Source organism: Grammomys surdaster, unplaced genomic scaffold (assembly GCF_004785775.1).
Source record: "Grammomys surdaster isolate TR1022 unplaced genomic scaffold, NIH_TR_1.0 170, whole genome shotgun sequence".
Classification (NCBI taxonomy): Eukaryota; Metazoa; Chordata; class Mammalia; order Rodentia; family Muridae; genus Grammomys; species Grammomys surdaster.
In genome coordinates, this window is record NW_021604618.1 from 6,533,158 (window position 1) to 6,555,512 (window position 22,355).

The 22,355-nt window shown below is 40.2% G+C and overlaps 1 protein-coding gene across 1 annotated transcript in view; it reads right to left on the reverse strand.

The window, feature by feature from the left end:
- Nucleotides 1–10,829: 10,829 nt before the first annotated feature.
- The window catches only part of Trim44 (tripartite motif containing 44), a 100,733-nt gene continuing 89,207 nt past the window's right edge, over nt 10,830–22,355 (reverse strand). Inside the window, exon 5 of the mRNA XM_028767100.1 lies at nt 10,830–15,205. Within this exon, the coding sequence (XP_028622933.1) occupies nt 15,178–15,205 (28 nt within the window). The 3' untranslated portion in view covers nt 10,830–15,177. The remainder of the gene's footprint in view (nt 15,206–22,355) is intronic.

Consider the following 22,355-nt stretch of genomic DNA (forward strand, 5'->3'; position numbering starts at 1 on the left):
GAACCCTTCACAAAACTCAGGCACTCCACAATTTAAAGAGATGACAGCATTGCTGCTTAGCATGGCAACAAGATATAAATAGGTGCTAATAAGGAAAATCAGGCTAATTGCTGAAAAAAGTACATCTCATAATAAGCCTGCTTTACATAAATGTTTGCACACCCTAAAATCATTTAATACCTATAGACTCTATCTTATCAGCATGGAAAATTGCCAACTTTGCCACTATCAGTGATGGGATTTCAGGCAACTTTCTTCATTTGCCTGAGGCTCAATTTCATTTGCCATAAAATGAGACTAATAATTAACTTATAAAAATGGACCAGCTGAGGCAATGCGTAGGAAGGGCCTTTAAAAATCGGGAAGCTCTGTAGTGAGCTGTTTAGCAGTAATTGTTATAATAATTGAGCACTTCCCCCAAGAATAGTCTAGAATCACTATATATTAAACTCCTGTTTTTCTTTACAGTAGAGTCTATAATTTAGAGGCATCTAAATCTAATCTCTTTCTTTGCACACTGTCCTTTCACTACATCACCTTTGGTGCTTTGGTATCTTCAGACACCAACTCGTTTCTGAAAGAAACCTGGATGGTTCAAACTTGTAGGTTAAGATAGGTCTCCTTATGAATATATCTTCAGGGTAAATTTAAAAAATAGATCAAAACAAGCACTTCATTGTGGACAAAAATAATTGTTCTGTGGGATGGACTGAACTATTCAAAATCTAACAAACACGGATTCCTTATTTCCTTCTAGGAGTTCTGCTCTCTGAAGCCAGGCCCGTTAGTTCCCCATTCAAGTTCATTTTTTGGCTAAAAGCAACCAATGGCAGACCCCTGCTGGCCTAGAATGGTACTGTATAGGGGAACACTCCAATTCCTATTAATGGAGATGTCGGCTAGAGATGTTAGACATGAGATGTCAGATGTTTGGGGCTCCCCCACCTCTGTCTCTGTCTATGTGTGTGTACCTGTGAAGAATGGCAAGTATCTTCTCCAATTGTTCATTTTGAAGAAAATTAATCATTGTATGTGTACATATGTGTGGTGAGTGCATTCATGTGTACATGCATGTATAAGCCTGTAGAGTTCAGAAGAAGTTGGATCTGAGAAATTACGGGCAGTTATAGGGTCATGGGAATTAAACCTGTGTCTTCCACAAGAGTGTTCTTACCATGGCACTATCTCTGCAGCCCTCACCTTCTTTTTTGATACTGAGTCTTGCCACTAAATCTGAAGCTTGCTGTATCAGCTAGGTTGCCTGGCGAAGGAGGTCCAGGGATCGGTCCTCCTGTCTCTGCTCCCTTCCAGTGGCAGGGTCACAGATGAGTGACCTTGCTCAACATTTTATGTGGGTGCTTGGGATGCACATTTAGGTCGTTAGGCTTGCGTGACAAGCACTTTACCCACTGGGTCATCTCTCCAGCACTACCTCCATTTCTAAGTGCCTGTATTTGTCAAAAATATGCTAAAGTGGGGGCAAGAAGAAAAGGCTGGGATTTTTCTACAATGGAGGATGGCTCTTTAAGGGGAATTATGGATCTCAGTCTCCCAGTAGGGTAGTTAGGACTTGGATTTCTGTCCTCACAGCTTATGCTCTGTTGCTAACAATGGCTTATAGGCAGTGCTTGAGTTTTCAAATGTGTTCACACTCATTTGCTCAGTGCATATTCTAACCCTATCAGGCACAGCTTTCTCTCTCAAATGCAAGGAAGGGCACTATGGCGGGTCAAGGGCAAATGCAGTGTTCAAGGATACATGTAAGGGGGATCAAAATAGAAACTAGAGTCTGCAGGATAAGGAATGCCCAGGACTGCATTTTTTTCCTTTTTATAATCTCTATTTCTTCCTCTTTCATGGAACTGGAATAAAATGAGATCCACTCCAGTGAATCCCGGGGAAAGGAAGCACAAGGTAGGCCAAGAACAGGGAGAACCCAAGAACTTCTGAAGAGCATAGGTCTTATCTGGGGACATGGTTGTTGGATGCCCCTCTGGATGAAGGACACTGGAGGTAACAGTAATGAGGTTAAGACAGTACAGGCAGTCAACATCACTTGTTTCCATGGCCAACTTTGGTGTTAGTCTCCAGAAAACAGAGCCTGAAGAACAGACCAAAGCAGGAAGAGCAGAGCTGGAGGGAGGGGTCATGACCTGCCCCATCTCTGCTTGAGGTCTCACAGATGACCTTCTCTTTTTCCCCTCACAGTAGAACAGGCTAAGGAGGTTTGCCGATGACCAGAAGTCAGGACCTTCACTCGATTACCCCACCCAATACCATGTGTACCATGACCCAGGGTATCTTTTGCCCATGCCCCTTTCTCTTTTTCTCTGCAGGGCTTGGTGTCTCTGGTTTGGCTTGAATGACACAAACCCACTCTTCACAAGTCAACTCTTCAAAACTCAATCATCACTTCATTACAATTCCAGAGAAAGTTCTATGATTCCACAAAGGCAAGCTGTGATTGCCAATCCAGACAAAGAAGTGATTTTTGGAAGTGCTGTTGGCCAAGTCAGCAGGCAGAGGAAACCCACTCTGGTGTTCTGCAGTGCTCTTCCATACGGTGAACTCTAAGATTCATAGCCTACTCCCTGTTGAGAACAATTTCCATCATTATCACATTTTTTTGTCACTAGTAACAATGTTACATAAATATTCCTATGCAAAAAACTCTTGCACATGTTAAGTTTTTAAAGAGGTTTAAGTATTTGTTTTTAATCTTACTTTTGGTTTTTTGAGACAGGGTTTCTCTGTGTGTAGCCCTGGCTGTCTTGGAACTTGCTCTGTAGACCAGACTGACCTCAAATTCAGAGATACACCTGCTTCTTCCTTCCAAGTGCTGGGATTATAAACATGTGACACCACTACCCAGCAAGTATTTGTTTTTACTATCTTTAATTATGTTTGTTTCCTTGTGTGGTATGTATGAATCCCATGTGGAAGCCCTAAGTGTTACGTTTCCTGGACACACAGCTCGAAGTTTTCTGATGGAACAGGGAACAAATGGCAGGAGCAGAATGTGTTCTTAATCACTGAGACATTGTTCCAGCTCAGATAAACACATTTCCAGGAATACAATTGGCTATTTGCTGATTTTCTCTTCCAAAATACCTGCTTTTATACCTCACTAATAATTTACTAAAGTAATGCTATTATCCATAACTATCCAATTAACCTACAGATCATTTAACTTCTGTAGATTCTGCTTGAAATGTCTTTTCTGTCACAGCTTTGAAAAGCATCATGAAATGAAATGATGAGCTCATCCAATGTCAGGCCACATGTGCTGTGCATTCCTAAAACCAAGTCCCCATGTGTTCCTGCACAAACATGAATACAAGCATAAATGTACACATTCATACATATGTACATATACATACAAACACGTCAAGTCTCTTGAGAAGTGTGACCCCACATAAGTGAACATCACTCTGTCAACAGCTCTGCCTATGTGTTCCTATCATTTAAGAACTACAATGGGTAATGTTTGCCTGTCCCTGGAGACAAAGGGGAGGAGTGGTCCAAGGATACGGGTGAGAGAAAGGGAGCAGAGAAAAAGACAGCTGTCCCTGCAAGTGGGGCTATTTATTCTTTACCATTGCTAAATCCTCCCGTGACATTCCAGAGGGTCTTAATAATCTTCTAAGAAAATACCATCCTTGTGTCTCTTTTTACATGGAAGGGCATGAACTCTCTACTAGACAGCCTATAACTACATGGAGGGGGGGAGTTGTGATGTGTGTGTCACACGCATTTCTATAAGAGGAATGGTGTCCTGAATGACCAATCACAAACACACACACACACAAAACCATATTATACGATTTGTCTCTTGGTGTAAAAGAAAGGTGGTGCAAACACTTTACTTAAATTATAATGAGGTGGCAAGAATTATTTCCAAGAATGCCTTTCAGGGAAACAGTTGTATGAGGTTGCAAGAAATCCTTTGAGAGCCATTTGGAAGAGGGTGGGGTAAGACCCCAGGAAGGATAGGCTGGACTAACAACAGATGGCTGCTAAGTGGTCTTCTAAGAAGGGGTTAGAGCTTTTGGTTGAGTGTGGTGTGCAGGTGCAGCATAGCTCTAACAACAAACACCCCAACTCTTCATGCTGCCTCCACCCTCTCCTTTAAATAAACGTTGACCTAATGTTGAAAGAACAGCAGGTTGGAGGGGCACAGAGCCATTTCTCTTCCTGATGTGCACATATTTCCCTCTGGCGTTGAGTGCACACACTCTCCAGCACCTCCCACCCACATGCTGCTGCTTGTCATGCCAAAGCTTGTGTCTGAAGGTTCTCCTGTGGCCTCAAGAGTAACATATTAGTAAAGACATGGGAATGGTTAATGGCCAATTCTGTTAGAAGCAAGACAAAACCAGTTCCTCCTCCTCCTCCTACTTGTGGTATTGGGTCTGAATCCAAGTAGGACACTGCACATGCTTGGCAAACAACCACTGAGCCCCATGCCCAGTGCCAAATTCTCATCTTTGATAAGTTTGCACTTAGGCTTCTAGTCCAGAAAATGGATGTAAACTAAAATTGGGGTAAAGGAGGCCTGCTTGGAATATTCATAAGGTAGAACCCTTAAACAGGCCCATCTGGTATTTAGCTGACATAGAATAAGAGCCCTAGCTGAAGCCTGCGTAAGATTTACTAAGATTTTACAGTTGCAGAGCTGGAATAGAATGGAAAATCTTCATCTTAGAGGACTCCACCTTTATTTTAGGAGTATATTAGCACAGTGACTCATTATCAAAAGCTACCGGTTTTTGTTTTTTTAAGGCTCAGTGTGTGTTCCAGCCCTATACTAGGTCCTGAATATTATTGCTTGTTTTCTTCCTAAGTTAGGAAAGGACATACTACTAGAACCAAGACCATTTACTTCTGAAACCCAGGCTCAGGAGCAAGCCTCACTTCATGTTCCAAAGGCAGAAGACACATGGTATTTTTTCCCAGAGACATCACAGTAGCATTAAGCAGCAATTCCTGCTAACTGTCCTCTGCTCTGCCACAACCCCAAATATCTAGGTCTCAATTCTGTTTTTCGTTTCATTCCATCACTCTTTGTTCCATCCTCTGGAGACTCTCTTCTACTGACACACAAAACCAATTACATCACATTATCTAATGCTAGTTGTGTTTATAACATAGAAGGCGAAGAACATTTTTATGAGTAGAGATTTTGTCTATTGTTACTTCTCAAGGGAAACAAATACTTTCTCTGGATCTGGGCAATGTGTGTGGTTTGGGAGCTGAGTTGACAAAGGGTTGGGTCCACACCTTATTTTCTCTTCTGTGAAAGGATCTTAGCTATTCTACCCCACCCAAACCAAATCTTTTTTTTTTGTTTTTTTTTTGTTTTTTTTTTGTTTTTTTCGAGACAGGGTTTCTCTGTGTAGCTCTGGCTGTCCTGGAACTCACTCTGTAGACCAGGCTAGCCTCGAACTCTTGAACTCAGAAATCCGCCTGCCTCTGCCTCCCAAGTGCTGGGATTAAAGGCGTGCGCCACCACCGCCCGGCTCAAACCAAATCTTCTTACTACAAAACATTGACCCAAACTAAGAAATTTCCCAAACTTTTGAAACCTGAGAATGTGTCACGGGGGTCCTTGAAGTTCATGGTTTCCAGATGGAGAGACTGGAAGAAGGGGTAAAGGAGTGGAAGGAGGTAGGTGGGTATAAGATGGGGGAAGCCTGAACTCTGGCTCACTTCTGACTGCTGAGGTGTCTTCCAGCTGATGATGTACCAGGCGAGGCAGCAGTCCCTCTGAGACTCACCAATGACAAGGAGGAAGCAAGTCATTGTAAAATTGTCTTCCCCAGGGCACTGATGGCCTTCAGCAGCACAATGGAAAAGAATGCCCATGGCTTGACTCTCAAGAATGGAGTAAACATTCTGCTAAACAATCTGCATAGGCTTTCCCATAACCCCACAAGTGGTAGTCCCCAGGGTGAGTGGTTCTTTCTCCATGACTTGTCCCCTTGCCAGAGGTGGGGGAGGGCTTAGCAAGCAACTGTAGTAAATAACAGGCAAGTATATTTGGAAAAATGAGGGATAAGCATGATTTCAGTAGGAAATCCCTACTGGAAAGAACCCTTGTTCTTTGTTTGATTTTGTTTTTTGTCCTTGTTTTGCCTTGCTTCTGTAAGCCCAGTCTGGGCTTGACCTCAGAGTCACCCCCTCATCTTGCCATGAATGGATTTGGAAATGGAAAGTATGTAAAGTGAAATGCATTCAGAGAACTGTCTTTTCACTCGTAGGTACAAACTAAAGAAGTCAATCTTGTAGAAAAAGGGTGGGACAGAGGAAATACAAGTTAAAACTAAGAAATGAATCTTGTAGAAAAACAGTAGAATATAGGTAGAAATTAAAGAAATGAATCTGAGAGAGAGAGAGAGAGAGAGAGAGAGAGAGAGAGAGAGAGAGAGAGTGAGAGAGTAGAATAGAGGAACTAAAGGTAGAAACCAAAGAAGTGAATGTCATAGACAGAGTAGAATGTGGAAACTAAAGTCTGTAAGGGTAGAGAATACAGCTTGGGGACCAAAACAGTTATATTAGGAGCAGTAAGGTTTGGTCTTTTGTACCACAACAGGTAACTATAGTTTATAACAATCTGCTGCCCATTTTAACAGGAGAAAATGCCCACTTCATTGCTATTAGTGGTTTGTCATTTCTACCCAAAATCATCCCCCTCCCCTTGTCACCATGACTACTGTCTTAAGTATAGTCTCCTATGGTAGTTCTGGTCTCTTGGAATAGGTTGAATTTAATTCTAGAATAAAGCCTACACCTGGGTACAAAAGGTCTCTTAACAGGTGTAGAAAAAAAGTTACTTTCAGTTAACCCGACAGCTTGATGCTATAATAAATAGAATGTAGCCAACAGCTACATACTTGGACTTAATGTTCTCAAACTCTCAAGCCTCTTCTGAACCTGATATCCTGGCCTGGGACACAGGAATGTTTTAAAGTGCCCCGGTTTAGAGATGTAAACAATTTCCTGTAGTGACATGCCTGCAGACCCACCTTACCCTGAGGTCAAAGAAACCACCTCTGCAAGCTGAGTGGTGCCTAGACTTTTTTGGAGGATATGAATCTGTGACCTGGGACAGGCATTATCATTGGGAAAACATGGACATTTTCCACCTTTCTTCTTTCCTGTTGCTGACTGTATGGTTCTGATGTGAATCTCTTCTACAAAAGGTATATAGAATGTTGGTTGCAAAGAAACAATGAAAAATATTTAAGTAGAAGAAAGATGGTTGACATTACAGTAAAAGACAAAATTCTGATCATAACCAACAGCAAAACCTACGTATTGAAAAATCCTTGCTGGTGCACAAACAGTGTGAAACTGTTTAATACAACTCTTTCTATACATAACCAAGGCGAAACAGATTCTGTAACATGCCATATTCACTGGAAGGACAGACAGTTCCACTTGACTGTTTCTGAATTTGGAAAAAAAAAAGTTTGGGTCATCAGTTCAGGGCCAGGTTACTCCAAAGTCCCCAATGACCCACAAGAAATGAACTGAATCTTCATTCCATCTTAGAAGTCAACTACCTTTGGTTGATGGCTCTAACATAGGTCAGAATGGCTCTGCAGACAAAGTTCTATAGGAACGGAATGCTATCCGACTCCATGTTCTTTGCTTCTGAATTCTACAACTAGCCAACAGTTTTCTAGGCTGATATTATGTTGCATAGTTTGATTATTCTTGTAGCACAGACTTGGAGAAATAGAAGTGAAAATCTGTTATTACAGGTTAAATTGTGTTACACTCAATTTGCAGAGAGGGTCTGGCTTCTTTTTATTATACTTCTGATTTTGTTGTAATGACTATTGCCTAAAATAAATGGGCAATCGACAGAGGCTTAGGGATGCCTAAGTGATTTTTATAATAGCAGTATTTGTTGTTGCAGAATTTGACCTGTATTCTGGTTATTAGTTTTATTCATCACACTGAAATCTTGGCACTTCTATTGTTCATGCTATTATATGCAAAGCACTGTAGCATGAAAGTCACTTATGAAGCTAGAGAAAAAGCCTCACTGAACAGAAGAGTCTCACGGAACAATGAACCCTCAGCTAAGTGGATGTACATTTAGTTTAGCTAAATGTTCAGGATTGTCAAAGGTTTATTCCTTTTAATCCCAAGGTTTTCTTTCTTCTTTCCTTTTCTCTTTTTCTTTCTTTATAACCATCTGTGTTATAAGCATTTAAAAAACACTTGCTTTACAAATACCTTTGAATCTCTCTTTTTCTCTGTGTATTGCTCAGTCATTATTTTGAATGTGCTGAATTGGTACTTGCTTGGAACTAAGTGTCTTCTATAAATGAGATTTGAGATCCTTTGGCCCACCTGACATTTTGTCTATTGCTGTCACTTTTTTCCCCCTGACTTTGGTTTCTCTGGAAGTCTGTTCCCCTTCCTTAAACTCAATCTTCTGTAGACTTGAAAACTAGTCAAACATTTAGAATTGTGTAAGAAGTGAAAACAGAAGTTCTGGGAAGGTGCCTGATGGTTGGAGGTATGGCTTCATGCATGTTTGCTTCCTGGCATTTAGTTCCACTGGGCAGAAGGCTTGGCTGCTTATTCTGTACTTTTTAGTCACTTTTCAAAGAGTTGTACTTCTGCTAAGGTTTTCCTAGTTGTTTCAACAATTTATTTTCAAGCCATTTGTTTGGATTTTATGTTCAGCAACTATGAATGAAGTTATCAGATGGCTGAGATCAGGTAATGGGTAACAACTGAAACCTCACAGAGAATGAAGATGGTGGTCCACTTTCATATGGCAAATGGCATACAGTAGTCATCTCAGACAGGGAACTATGCCAGGTTCATGATATTTAATTAAACTATGGACTGAATCAGAACTGGCTGACCCTGGAGAGTCTAAGTCCGCAGTCAAAGCAGCACTGGGCATTCTCTCTAGGTGATCCCATTATTTATTGCCTTAAAATGAAGGCAGTAAAGCAAGTCTTCCAAAGTACAGCATTGGGCCAGAAAAGAATTGCACTGCTGCCTTTAGTCCTTCTATTGTCTTGTTTTCCAGGCTATACAAAGCAAGAGCCCAATATCTACCTCATGGCTGAACTGTTACGGACAGAGTGCCAGGGACAACATGTTATTTATCAAACCAGATGACTCAGTATGGCTAGGTATGAAGAGCAGACACCCTAGTCTGTTAGCCTTGATTTAAATCCTGGCTCTCTGCTTATTAAAATATCTCTGAGCTATAAAATGAGATGATAGTATTAGTGCTTTGAGAATTAAATAGGGCAATGTGAAAAGCACCAAGGAGAGTCCCTGGCCCAGACAAAGAGCTGACTAAATGGTAGCTATTACTGTTAACAAAAAAATAAATGTTTTAATGCAATATTTACTGAATTTAATGAAATTGCAATATTTAACAAACAGACATTTGGTGCAGCCACTGAATGACTCCAAATGGTCTTGTTTCTCATTTATTTGTTGAGCCATCGTTCCTTCTTATTGAAAGGCTGGTAGCCTGATTTCCTGTTGAGCATATTTCACTCTGGCGCCTTGTGAAGACCAGGAGAGATTCCAGACAAGTTGCAATGTCATGTTTTTATGAGTCTAAAGGAAATGAGGCTACATGTAAGTAGAATCGAGAAACATCAATTAAAAACAGGAGCTGTCTAAAGGAAATGCACTAAAACGAGAAGGGCGTGAGCAATATACAATGTGGTATTGAGGGACCAGCATAGGAAGCAGGGATGAAGAACCTGCTGATACACTGTAGTCTGAAATTCTGAAGACTACCAAGTGCTACAGTGCCTGGCAATGCCACCTACCCATCTCCCAGCAGAGGAGGTGCCCTCAGCAACTAGGGAGGAAGTGGGACATGATTGCTCCAGGAGACAGACAGTCTTCTGTCCTGGGGCTTTAATCAGCTTGGCTTACTGGGTGACCTTGAGTGACCCCATTGCCCTGTTTTGCAAAATTTTCTAACGTTCCTGTAATATCATGAAGAAAGGTCAAATTAAGACACATTTGATAGAAACAAATTAGAACAGGGTTCACAAACATACCTGCTCACAGATTTTAGGATTTTGAAGCACTACGTTTTGTGCTTTTCGGACAGGCTTGCATTTTCAGATTCCATAGGCCTAGCATTTCTAATCTTAATATTGGGGTACTGAAGTCCCGAGTATAGCCAGACTGAAATGAGTTTACTTACCACTTAATTCTTTCATCAATTATATTCAGATAGGTACCTTTAAAGTTCCACAGAAATGGTACTGCTAGCTTAAGTGTAATTTGCTCAAGGGTGTTAGACTTTATTTTAAAAGTTTTATTTTAAAACATTTGTCATACAAGTGAATCATAGGCAGAGTCATAGTGACCTGTCCCCTGAACCTTCACCCAGCTGACACCCTGTTCTGAAAGATATCTGTACTCCCCCTGAACACCCATGCTCCGGTGTCATCCCCTTCCCCACGTCCTGCCTTTTTGTGTTTATAACCCTGGTGTGAATAAGTAAAAATTACAATTTGATTTAAAAAAAATGAAATAAAACCATAAACTAAATTTTGACTTTCTTCCTAATCAAAGTTACAAAGCTGAAAAGATCCCAGGAGCAAACACTTACCTTATAATCTACCTACTTACCTAAGACTCTCTGGCCTACTCTTCAGCACCGTCCAGAAGTCTCCTACAGCCCTCTAAGAGGCCAAGAGTAACTCAGGTCTCTGCATCTAACCGTCATCTCCAGCATTATCACAGATATGTCTATGCATATGCATATGATCATGGTTATTTATACTTAGCAGGGTCCTTTGTGAACAACTCTGAGACAAATGGTATTTCCAGTAATAGTTTATTGATTTCCAAATGCACAGGGGCGCCAAGTCCGAACATCCTGGGATAGCAGTAAATCTCTCTTACAAAATAATTTACAGTATGAAAATGATATACTGAAACATCAACTCAGATATGTAATTCCCTTGAAAGATTGAGTGTTCCCTTGTTTAGTGTAAAGGGTGGAAGGGGAAGAAGACTAAGGAGGGATGTGACTGTGCTCACGAAAACAGGCAGAAGACAATGGATTTGTTGGTTCTACCCACTCACGCTCTGTGGCCTGTCACTGTAAAGACTGGTCAGGTTTAACTTCCATAAAGTATAAATGATTGGTCCCCTTAAAGCCACATCAAGCCCAGAATGGACACTGGCTATTTTCCCAACAGTACACTCCAAGTGTCTTCATTTATTTCACTTTCCTGCTCTGGTCCTTGTTCTAATGTTTCTGCTCAGCCTCAAATAATAATGGGAAACCAAGGGATCCAGATGATCTCTTGTATGAGCTGGGGAATACCTGGTTCCCATGCTCTCGCTCGGAATTCCATAGGACGGTGGGCCTCAGAAACACTGATGGGTGAAGGCAGCCTCAGTGAAATGTGCAATCTCTCTGTGGGCCTTTTCTCTTAGGGCAGGGCTGGACTTGATTTATAATGGGACTTTTGCCTTTAAACAAACAAAAAATCTAGATGTGCTTAGCACATAGTAAACATGCAACCAGTTTACTGAGAAGTGTGTACTGAACAGCTACTTCATAAGAGTAGAGTATCAGGAATCAGCAGGACATTTTCTCTGTGGGGAGAGAGGACCTCTTAGACCACTGACTACTACAAGGTCATAGATTCTCCAGCTCTACACTCCATCCCAGATGACAAGGCATCTGCATTTTCCATGTTTAATAACATGGAAGAGGGCTGGGGTGTCACCTTGGCTTAGTGCTGTAAGAGTTGACACCTACCACAGGGGGATTATTCTGGAAAGCCAGCAGCCACACTCCAGTTATCTGTTTATACTTTATACTTACATGGACCTAGAAGAAATCTTTGTGGTCGTATATAAGATCACCAGGGGCTGCTTTGAGCTTCAGTTAACTCTTAAATTATTAAGTGGTATAGTATATGTGGGTGTGTGCAAATCTTTCTCTCATTTACACACACATGCACGCACGTGCGTGCGCGCACACGCACACACACACATACACACACTCCAGGAAGGAAGTCCAAAGTTAGTGATTTAAATTGGCACCTTCTCACAGAGTACAGACATGGTAGCTAGGTTTCCTAAAACATGAAGATTTGCTTTTCTATAGCACTGAAGCAGGAGGTATTTAAATAAAGTTAGACTACCATCACCTCCAACTCTCTCTAAAAACTTTACACTCTTGAAGGCCTTTATTTTCCTTTGTGGGGATTTACCAAAAAGAAAGGCCTTCCCAGCTCCTGGAAGAAAGCTTAAGTTAACAATGAATACTACAACATCTACTAGAGCAGAGGACTAAGGCTATCTTGATGCTTTGAAAAAGAATTCATAGTATGAATGGGGAACTGGGAGAACCGAAAATACTGGGGGAACTGAAAGCCCCCTTCTCTCTCAATCTGTAGGTGAGCTGGTGTGGGACAGAGGGTTCCCACTGCAGTGGGAAACTGGTTTTGCTAGCAACTACAGACAAGTGACTTGTTCTCTGCACATCTACAGAGGCTCATAGCCTGTCCTAAGGTTACTTCCTTCTACTGACTGCCAGAGCTGAGAAGTCAAGGACTTCTTAAAACTGCCCCAGATATAGCGGTATCAAACCAATGAACAAATTACTCTCAGCACTCAGAAACGTAACAGTCAGAAGGTATCCAGGGCTTGGTCGGAGGACCCAACTTATTTTAGAGACATTCATTACCTGTATCATTTGATGATTTGGGTAAACCCTGCTGTCCACAGTTCATCAGGACACATACAACTCTGACACTCTTAACTCACACTGACACGGAAAAACAAGAAGCTTCGTTCACCCTGGGGCACAAGGCCAAGCAAGAGGTTATAGCTCTGAGGATGAAGCTGATACCAGTACAGAAAGCATCCTAATTCTTACATTGATAAATGCTGCTATTAGGAACTTAAGGATCTGGGCAGGGGCTGCTGTGCTGTGTTTAATGCTTTCCTGGTTAAAGTTTTATCAGGTGCTGAAGACATCAGGAGCCCATAAAGTGAACATGAAACCCTCTCTAAGTAAAGGAGGAATGCTTTCCTTGAGGAGTCCAGAGAGACGATAATTTATAGAGACAGGTTGGCCAATCTTCTTCTGTTTATAACCACTGCATAAATGCTTAGATTCCCCAAACACAAATTTAAAGTACCGGCATGATTAGGTGGAGAGGCAATGATCTGTTCATTGCTAATATAGGGTCAACACGTAAAGATCAATGATTACTGGGGAAAGACAATACAAAGCTTCCAAATTGTCAAGTCTTTTCAATCTTCTGATATTCTACACTCTTTCCAGAGTGGTCTATCTTTTAAAATTGTTAGAATAGGATATCATTAGAGGTTGTTAACTCAAGACAGATTAAATTCTCCAGTCTTTGCAGACAGATGGTAAAGCACCAAAAATGTCTAAGCCATCTCCTAGCCATCAGTTTGGGGAAAAGTATATATATCTTTTGATCTTATGCTCCTCTCTGACACAATATCCTTGTCTGTGTAGAGAGCTAGGGTAATCCTAGCCTAGAGCATAGACGCTTGGCAGTTTCCTAGCCTCAGAAGGATAAATCATTTTCTAGCATGCACAGGGTTGAATAATGACATAAATAGGACTCCTACAATAAGCATATGTTGTTTCTGCCTTATCCTGTACATACACATGTTAGCTGCCCCTAAACCTTTGTGATAAGTACACAGGCAAGCTGGCTGACAGGAAAAGGGAGATTTACTCCAAGGTGGACTCCTTGGATCTGGAAGTCTAGACCTTGGTCAACAGCAACTCCAAGGCTCAGAAAGAATCTCAAAGTGAACATGAAAATACCACACAATCAGAGAAGAGGGAATCACTGTCCACTTACAAGTAAGAGTGTTCTTCCAAGTCTCCTATTTTATCTTAGTAGTCTAGTGTATGAATATTCTCGTCTATAACCTAAGTGTTTGTTCTATTAAAAAATACAGTTATCCCCTGACTTCAAATCATTTAGAAAGAAAAACTGATTTCTCAAGAAGATATGGTGCTGTGAGCTTGCAGTTGGGTATCTCCCAGCACACTACTACTTCCTTGACTCTGAAAAGTATGGTTGTAAGAGACTGTGATCTGGGAGTGTGAGAAGGCTAGGAAATCCAGCTCTGGGGCATGCCTGGACATGCTACATAAAAGAGAAAACTGGGGTGTGTGAGGTGAACTGAAGGCCTGCTGCAGGGGAAGGGAGGATCCCAATTATAGTAAATAGAGGGAATGTTTGCTAGCAGCCAGGGAGTGGCAAGGACTCCCCTCACAGTGCACCGACCACCATAGACTAACCTTGGAGTGGTACTGCTAAGTTTTACAGTGACAATCTCCACCTGCCAATATACATGGCAGCCTTTTATATTGTGACAGGCCCGTTAATCCACGCAGCTGGCTCAAGAATTCAGGTTATTATCAGATGCTTTAGTGACCATTTTGGAAAATTTGGGCAATCTGAATTCTGAAACACTGATTTCAACTTTTAATCAGATTTCTTTACCTCACCCCGGTCCTTAAGGTCATTTCCTTTCCACCTATTCAATCATTTTTTCCATTTCCACAGCACTGAATTATGAATTTTAAGTCCTCGATAACTTCACATACTAAAAATATCTCCTTTCTAGCTCTGGACTCTTCTCCAACCCTATTTTAACCCTAGCTGCCCTAACACTTCTCACAGAGGCAGAACTGAACTATGATAGACTGCCTACTGAGTCAGTTTGGCCCCATTGGCCACATTTGCTTTAAGCTTCAGTACAAACAAAGTGGGTTTTCTGTTTGCAGGTAAGGAAAACTGATTTCCTTTTGAGATGTTCTAGAACCTTCCTAAGGAAGTGATACTGTTGACAATATTCCAGGGGCTGGCTTTCCTGAGTAAGTTCAAAGCAGCCATTGGGGGGTTGTCTGAAGAGCCCTCCAAGTTGATCAAAGGGGCTCTTCCCATGACCTACCACAAGAGAACAAGAAGCACACAGTCAGTATGCATACAACCCCTGGTCCCTTGGAAACATGTGTGCCTGCTGTGGTTCTGGGGACATATCCAGTGGAAGAAGTTTGTTGCCGGGCAGCTTTCACAGATATCAGAAGCCATTACATACACGCTGTCACATACACACGGGGAAGGGGTATTTTCTGCAGGGAATGGTAAGTCTTCATGTGTCCTCTTCTTCACTGGCACCACTACAAAGGAAAAGGAGAGGCAAGTGAGTTCAGACATCACAGAAAAGGAGGCAACACAGTACACAGGCTGACAGCCTCATGCTGCTTCTATCATGACTGAGTAGTAGGGCCAAAGGGAAGTGTTTTAGTTTCTTTGATTTCAGATTTCTAAATTTAACTACAGTGATCATAAAAAAAAAAGTACTTACACTCTTGGGTTCAGAGAGAATCAAGTAAGAACACATGTAAAATTCATAGTGCCCAGTATACAACTGGTAATTAAAGGAGGAGGAAGGTCATCAGACTGTGAATTTTAATTAACAAAATAAACTGCTGGTAGAAATCAGTTTTATTTCCTCTAGGTGTTAGGACACCTATTATTAGGTCAGAAAAACAAGCAGCAGCAGTTAATGGCACTTTGCATGGGCAGAGCCAGGGTCTCAACCATGCTGCAGTCAGTCTCCAGGAAGTGCTCTACCTCATCAGGTCACTGGGCCATTCTCTGTCTATCTTCCTTCCTTCTTTGTTCTTACCACATTCTAGAGTTTGAAATTTTTTCTCATTCCCCCTTCTCTTAAAATATATAAGGGTAGAATTAATACTATCTTACCAATGATGACACACCTAGTAGTTGTACAGTATAACAGAGAAGTGTTCAACAGTGACTTCTAAAAACAACAGAAAGAAAGGGTGGGAGGAACAGACAGGGTTGAAAATAGCCTCAGCCACTACTGAGATAAGCAGAGGATTCCTGGTGTCAGTGTTTCAGTGTCAAAACATAAGTTTACAGTCCCAAAGGCATGACTATTATTTTAGATGCTTGGTGTTAAAGTACCACTCACTGGTCTGGTCCTGGACAGCACACCATCACAGAAGACAGTGGCAAGGAGAAGACATGACCAGAGAAAGAAAGGCAACAGGGATGAGCACATTTACAAACAGGCAAATCCAGCAACCTGGCTAGGTACTCCTCATCCACTTCTAGAGGTCACCAATTCAACAATGAATAAGAGTCAACTCGATCTGCTTATTTAACCTTAACACAGAGATACACCATGACCCGGAATTTGGTGTTGTCTACCCAATTTTTCTATTACTCATTCCAATCCCAGGATATTGCAATTACTATTTTCTGCATTGCCCAGATGAAGAAAGTGAAGATCTCTGAGATGTAAGAACCTAGGGTCCCCTTAAGATCAAGGTTTAATTTTGACTTGAAGTCTAAAGTTTCAAGCTGGTAGAGACAGAAAAGGTTTACAGTATATTAGCTCCCAGCTATGACCTAGAAAAGTTCTCAGAAAAGGATTATCTTTGTCTACATAAATCTACATTCTTTGTTTCCTTCTGGGGAAACCATTAAGAGAAAAATATTCTAGCAGTGAGTTTCTAGTACTGCCAAGGTCGAAACACTTTAGACACAGACCTACAGAATAAGATGAGTGAGTACATTCTAGAAGAGCTACTTCAGTAATATGTCACACATCCAGAATTCTGCCTTATTTCTACTCTTTTCCTGTTGATTGTCCAGTCATGGGATAAAGAGTGTATGTAGGCAGGGCTGGCCAGAGGACTGCCATTGAGGCAGTATTTGGTGGCATCTGTCCCAAAGGAAATAAAGGGTCTTTTATAAAAAGCTTCTAGCCACAATCAAAGAACAGATAAAACTGGTACCATATTCTCCCCCTCATTATTATATTGAAGCAGGCTCTTTCTGTTTCTGTCAGTCTTACTTCTACTAAGAGAGGACTGATAGTAACTCTGCCCTTTCCTTAAGCTGCAGTTCACTTTTTAACATTCTTGAGATAAAGGGTTCATGAACCACTGAAATTGTATTCAAGGTTTTGTCTGTGTGTCTCTTTGTCTGAGAAAGGCCACGATTTTCACCACAGTTTTGAAGAGGTCAACAACTCCAACCCCAAAATGAGAATATCAAACATACACAATTTCTTTTCCAGTTTTCAGGTTTGTTACCATAAAACTTGGAGCAGCTTAGGGAGAAGGTTAGAGGTATTTACTGACAACATCTATTCTCATTACCCTAAGAAATATCTGTTACTGGGACTGAAAAGGTTTATCTCACCATTTATAGTATGAGACCCTGTGGCTCTGACATACCATTTATTGATTTCTTCTACTGCTAAATATTTATTCAGTTTCCTTTGTATTAAACTGGATGGGCACAGCACTCACCCATCAAGACATCACAGCTTAGGTGTGATGTGGGCTGGGGAGATATCTTGAGTTTCTGTTGGTTTTTTTAGAAACAAGAAAACATTTTCATAGTAATAATCTGTTTCTTATAATAATAATACAAAGAAAAAGATCTTTATCAAATTTGTAGCACAGCTTACCACAGCTGGAATATGGTCTTTTCTGATGGTTTATCCATAACTTATCAGTGGGGGCATCATCTCCCTCTATATTCTGCTTTCACTTATTATATAAGCCAGTACGTATTTGCATGTTCTTATCTGAAATGCCTTAAAGTCTTCATTTCTCCAAGTGAGGCAGCACAGCCTTTCTCTTTGGGCACTCACACTCTTCCATAGAAACACCCACCTGCCACACAGATCTACAACTGGATGGAGATGCATGTGACAGAGACCTTTTTGGTGCCCACTTAAGGAATGTATTAATTTCTAATGGACAAGAGCAGGGGCAACATTATATAATGATCCCAGATCATGAGACTAATGAAGCCTAAATTCTTGAGTGAATCTCAACTTCCTTTTAGTAGTGCTATATATCTTACAGTGTATAAATCAAAGTACAAATCAAAACTTTATATACTTTACCCAATACACATGATTTAAAAAAAAATGAAAAAAAATCAAAATTTGATTCCTTTTAACCTTCTTTTAATACGTTTTATTTTGGTGTCTTATATTCCAGATTAAACATGCTCTTTTCCAATTGCCTTCAGATACCTGAGATGAAAGGTTTTTTTTTTTGTTTTTGTTTTTTTTTTTGTTTTTTAAAACTGTGTATGTAGCTGAGCATGCACCTGTGTAACCACATGGCGGCCAGAGGTTGATGTTGGATGTCTACTCCCATCTCTACTTTACTTTTGAGACAGTCTTACACTGAACCTGAAGCTTGTCATTTCAACTAGAATAAATGTCAGCAAGCATGTGGCATCTGCCTGTCACTACTCTTCTCCAAGTACTCGGGTGACAGGCATGCAATGCCACACAGATCTTATGTGAGCTTCAAATACAGGTCTCCATACATTTGCAGCAAGCACTGTATGCATCAAACCATCTCCCCAGCCCTTTTATTTAATGACAACTTCAAAACTAAGGAATACAAGGATTGGACAGAAAGTTTCATGGTTCTAACAATCCTAAGGAAGTTTCTAGAAAAAAATTTCCCCTGTCAGTGCTGATAATAGTGGGTTATTGAGTGCTGTGGATTAGTCAAGTAACTTCTGCTCAGTCACTGACTAGGTTTGAAGGTAGTATATCTAGAAGTAGCAGTTTATTTCTAGAAAAAGCTGAAATGCACATTCCCTGGCTGGGTATACTTAATGACTTTCAGTGATGATTCGAACATGGGTAGTAATCTTAAGGAGAACCATTTACAAGTCCTTAATTTCTACATAGCTTCTCCCCTAGAAGTGATCATCTCAAGAACATGGGTATAGATAATATTTGTAGCCATGTGACTTTCAAAATCACCTTATTTCTACTTCAGAAAAGATATGTACATATTTCTTGACACTGCCTTACCTATGCAAAGGCTTTAAATCGGTTCCATAAGGGCAGGGTGAGAAGTAGTAAGACATCATTCCCTATTTTGTCCAGACAACGTAACATGCTTATCAATGTATTTCACTAAGATTTAAACTCAGAACACAGCTGCCAAAAAGTACCATACCAAAAAGTGTATCTATTTGAGTTGGATACAAATGAAATCAGATCTAACAGAAAGTGAGTGTGATAGTTTGGGTATAAGAAATGGATCTGTCAATAGGATTATATAGTGAATCTTGTCTGTCAATTTTAAAACTCTGTGATGCCAGTTTTGACAAAAACATATATAAAATGTCATGACAACTACATGTCAGCAGTCACATCCTTTCTACTTATCTAAACTTGACCCAAACCTTCAGGAGTTGATCTAAAGGTAGGTAAGGAGGCACATACTTTTTTTTTTTTTTTTTGTACATTCCTTTAAAGGATGTAAAATCAGAAAGTTTAGCTAAAAGAACTAGGAGTACCTAAATTCTGAACAGGATGGTGGTGTAAAATTTAGCACTTCTCTGGCTAGGGACAGGGTGTAGGGGAATAGAATGGGGCCAAGGAGTCCCAGGTAGTATAATAAATGCAATATCCTTTTCCTAGACTTAGACATATGAAGAAGATAGCCTTTCTTTCTGTGGCAATGTATTAATGAAAACTGGGAGAAGTATCTAAGGCCCAGTCACACTCTAACCCTGCTGACAGAGGAGTTATCATGCAGAAGGGATGCTCTGGCAATTCTTAAAGATGTGATCCACACAGACAGGTGGCTCAGCGTACCAGCTTGTGTACTCAAGAGCTGAAGGAATGGAAGAGGAATAAACATGTGAGGTGGCAGGCACTCTGAGTTCACAAACTTAGGAGCTTCTTTTCCTTTCCATACAATAGTACACTTAATTTGATTTGGCATTGTGTCTGATGAATTCATGGCTATTAATTAATCATTTTTCTAAAAGAATTATTCAACCCAAGAGAATAGGGAAATTAAAAGGTATCTAGCTAGAATTTAAAAAGACAGATTTAGAGTTCTTTTTTTAAAAAAATTAGGCCACATAGGCACTACACAAAATGATAACTGGGAAGCTTTGAGTCTCTGTGGAAGCAACTGCCTAGTTCTAGAAAGTATTTCAGCTGTGTGGGGGGATAGAGCATATTCTGATCAAGGAGCTTTTCTCTATGAGGCACACTCACCTACTCTACAGCTAGGCAGAAGGGGAATGAGCTGCTGTGCCATTAGGCATGGGAACTTACAAGAATTGAACTGTGGAACCAGGTAGGCATAACTATAAAACAAAGCAAATGTTCCTGGTTCCTGGGTCTAAGGAGACGAGCATGAGAAGGGTGACATTCCAGTCCAAGTTCTGCTATGTGATTCTAGAACACATTTTTCTCACTTGAGAAAGTGGGATAGTCTGAGCAATAAAAGTAGTTTAGGAAAAACTCCAAAGCAGACAAAGGCTAATGAGGTCCTCTCCAAATTAAACATGTATTGAGTCCAGTTCCAAAGGATCTAACACCGTTTCAGACCTCTGCCATCACCAGACAGGCATGTAGGACACAGGAATACATGCATGCAAAATACACACATAAAATAAAGGTCAATAAATCTTTAAAAAATAATTTGGATGCTTTTCTTTTTATATAGATCCTGGTAGGTATCATCTCCATTTTACAAAAGAGACAACTGAGGTCCAAGGAGGTTACATGATTTATTTGTTCAAGGTTCACAGCCTGTAGATGGTAGATGTATGGACAACAATCAGCTTCTGGAAACCATACCCAATTCAGCAAAGAGATGAGTTCTTAACCGTCTAACCCCTTGTTTCCAAGTCCTATAACAAGTAGCAGTTATTTATGATTTTTTTTTTAAACATCTGAAAAACAGGTCAGTAATGCCCACCATTTTTTTTTTTTTTTGGTAGTGGAATGAAGAAATGTGTATTGATTTTTTAAAACAAAAGGCCAGGTAAGAAGACCTATAGAGAAGGAAATGCGGAAATGAAGATCTTTGTTTCACAGGGTGCCTAGGTCTGCAGATCTAGTTAGAACCTATAGAGAGGCTGGTCTCTTGCATAGCTTTTGACCAAGTATTAAGTTTGATCTCTATGAACCCAGCAACCATTTTTACAGGTGGTGCTATTCACACTTACAAGTGTTCGTAAAGTCCTGCTTTTCTAGAAGATTACAGCCAGTGTCCTGCTATAGGGAAATAAATGGATTTTTTAAAAAAGGCGGGTTCCTTAGTCTGCCAATACCATATCTGCTTTAGAATTCTCTTTTTGAGGACTGAATCCTTTGTTGCTGTTAGATTAAGAACTGAAGTTACTTCTAGCCAAAACCAGCCAACCAACCAACCAACCAAACAAACAAACAAACAAAAAAACCCCAACCAAACAACCAAATAAAAAACAAACAAACAGACAACAACAACAACAAAAAACAAGACCCTACAACCAAAGTAATCTATTGAGTATCTTTTGCTTTCTATACTAAATGGACACTGTTTCTATGAAAAAGAAAGACAATTTGTTCTATAGCACACTACACCAGGGATAACCTCCATTAACAGGCTAAAATATATTTGCATCCATCTTTACTATGCATGCATAAAATACACCTAACTTTCACGAATGGTCTAGTACTTCCCAACTTCACTTTTAACCTACTTTTCCACTCAACCATCAGTCATGAATATTTTTTCTCATCAAGAAATGTATTTAAGATTATGACTCACGATTGAATTGTATATATTTAGAAGACCAAATACTGGATATTTCTACCTTTTTACTATTTTCTACATCTCTGTGACATATATCAATGTGTATGAATCATCTTAATTTCCAAAGGAAAAAAAGAAGGGAAACTCCTAGGTCAAAAGGCATATTTGTACTTTTAAAGTAGACTTTAAATTTTAGAAAGACTTTAGGTTAATAAAAAATATTATGCTTAGGTTTCCCTGTTTTTAACAAGAAATGATTCATATCTTGTTATTTTCTGTTTTGGGAAACCATATTTAATGGTCTTGATTCCTAGAGCTCCTGGTTTTTGCATGGCTACGCTTGATGGTATAGTACTGAGATATTTTGTAGGGATGTCCCTCAGTTAAGATGTGTTGAATATCTTGCTCATGATCATGGAGTTTTGGAAGGAAGACTTCAGAGTTAAAGTGCAACTAGCATCACATACTATAAAAGTTCAAGTTCAATATAACTTCATACTGTTAAAGTTGATCATGATCAATGGTTTCAATACTGATTGGTAAATATTCTTTTCCCATTTCACATAATGTACCATTTGGAATAAAGTTAACTATAGGAAGCCCAAATTGAAATGAGAAGCCATACTCCTGTCTCCTTGAAGAGTATTTACATAAACCATCTGGAATATTTTTGAACATAAGGCTTTGTTTCTTCTTTTACTCATCAATTCAA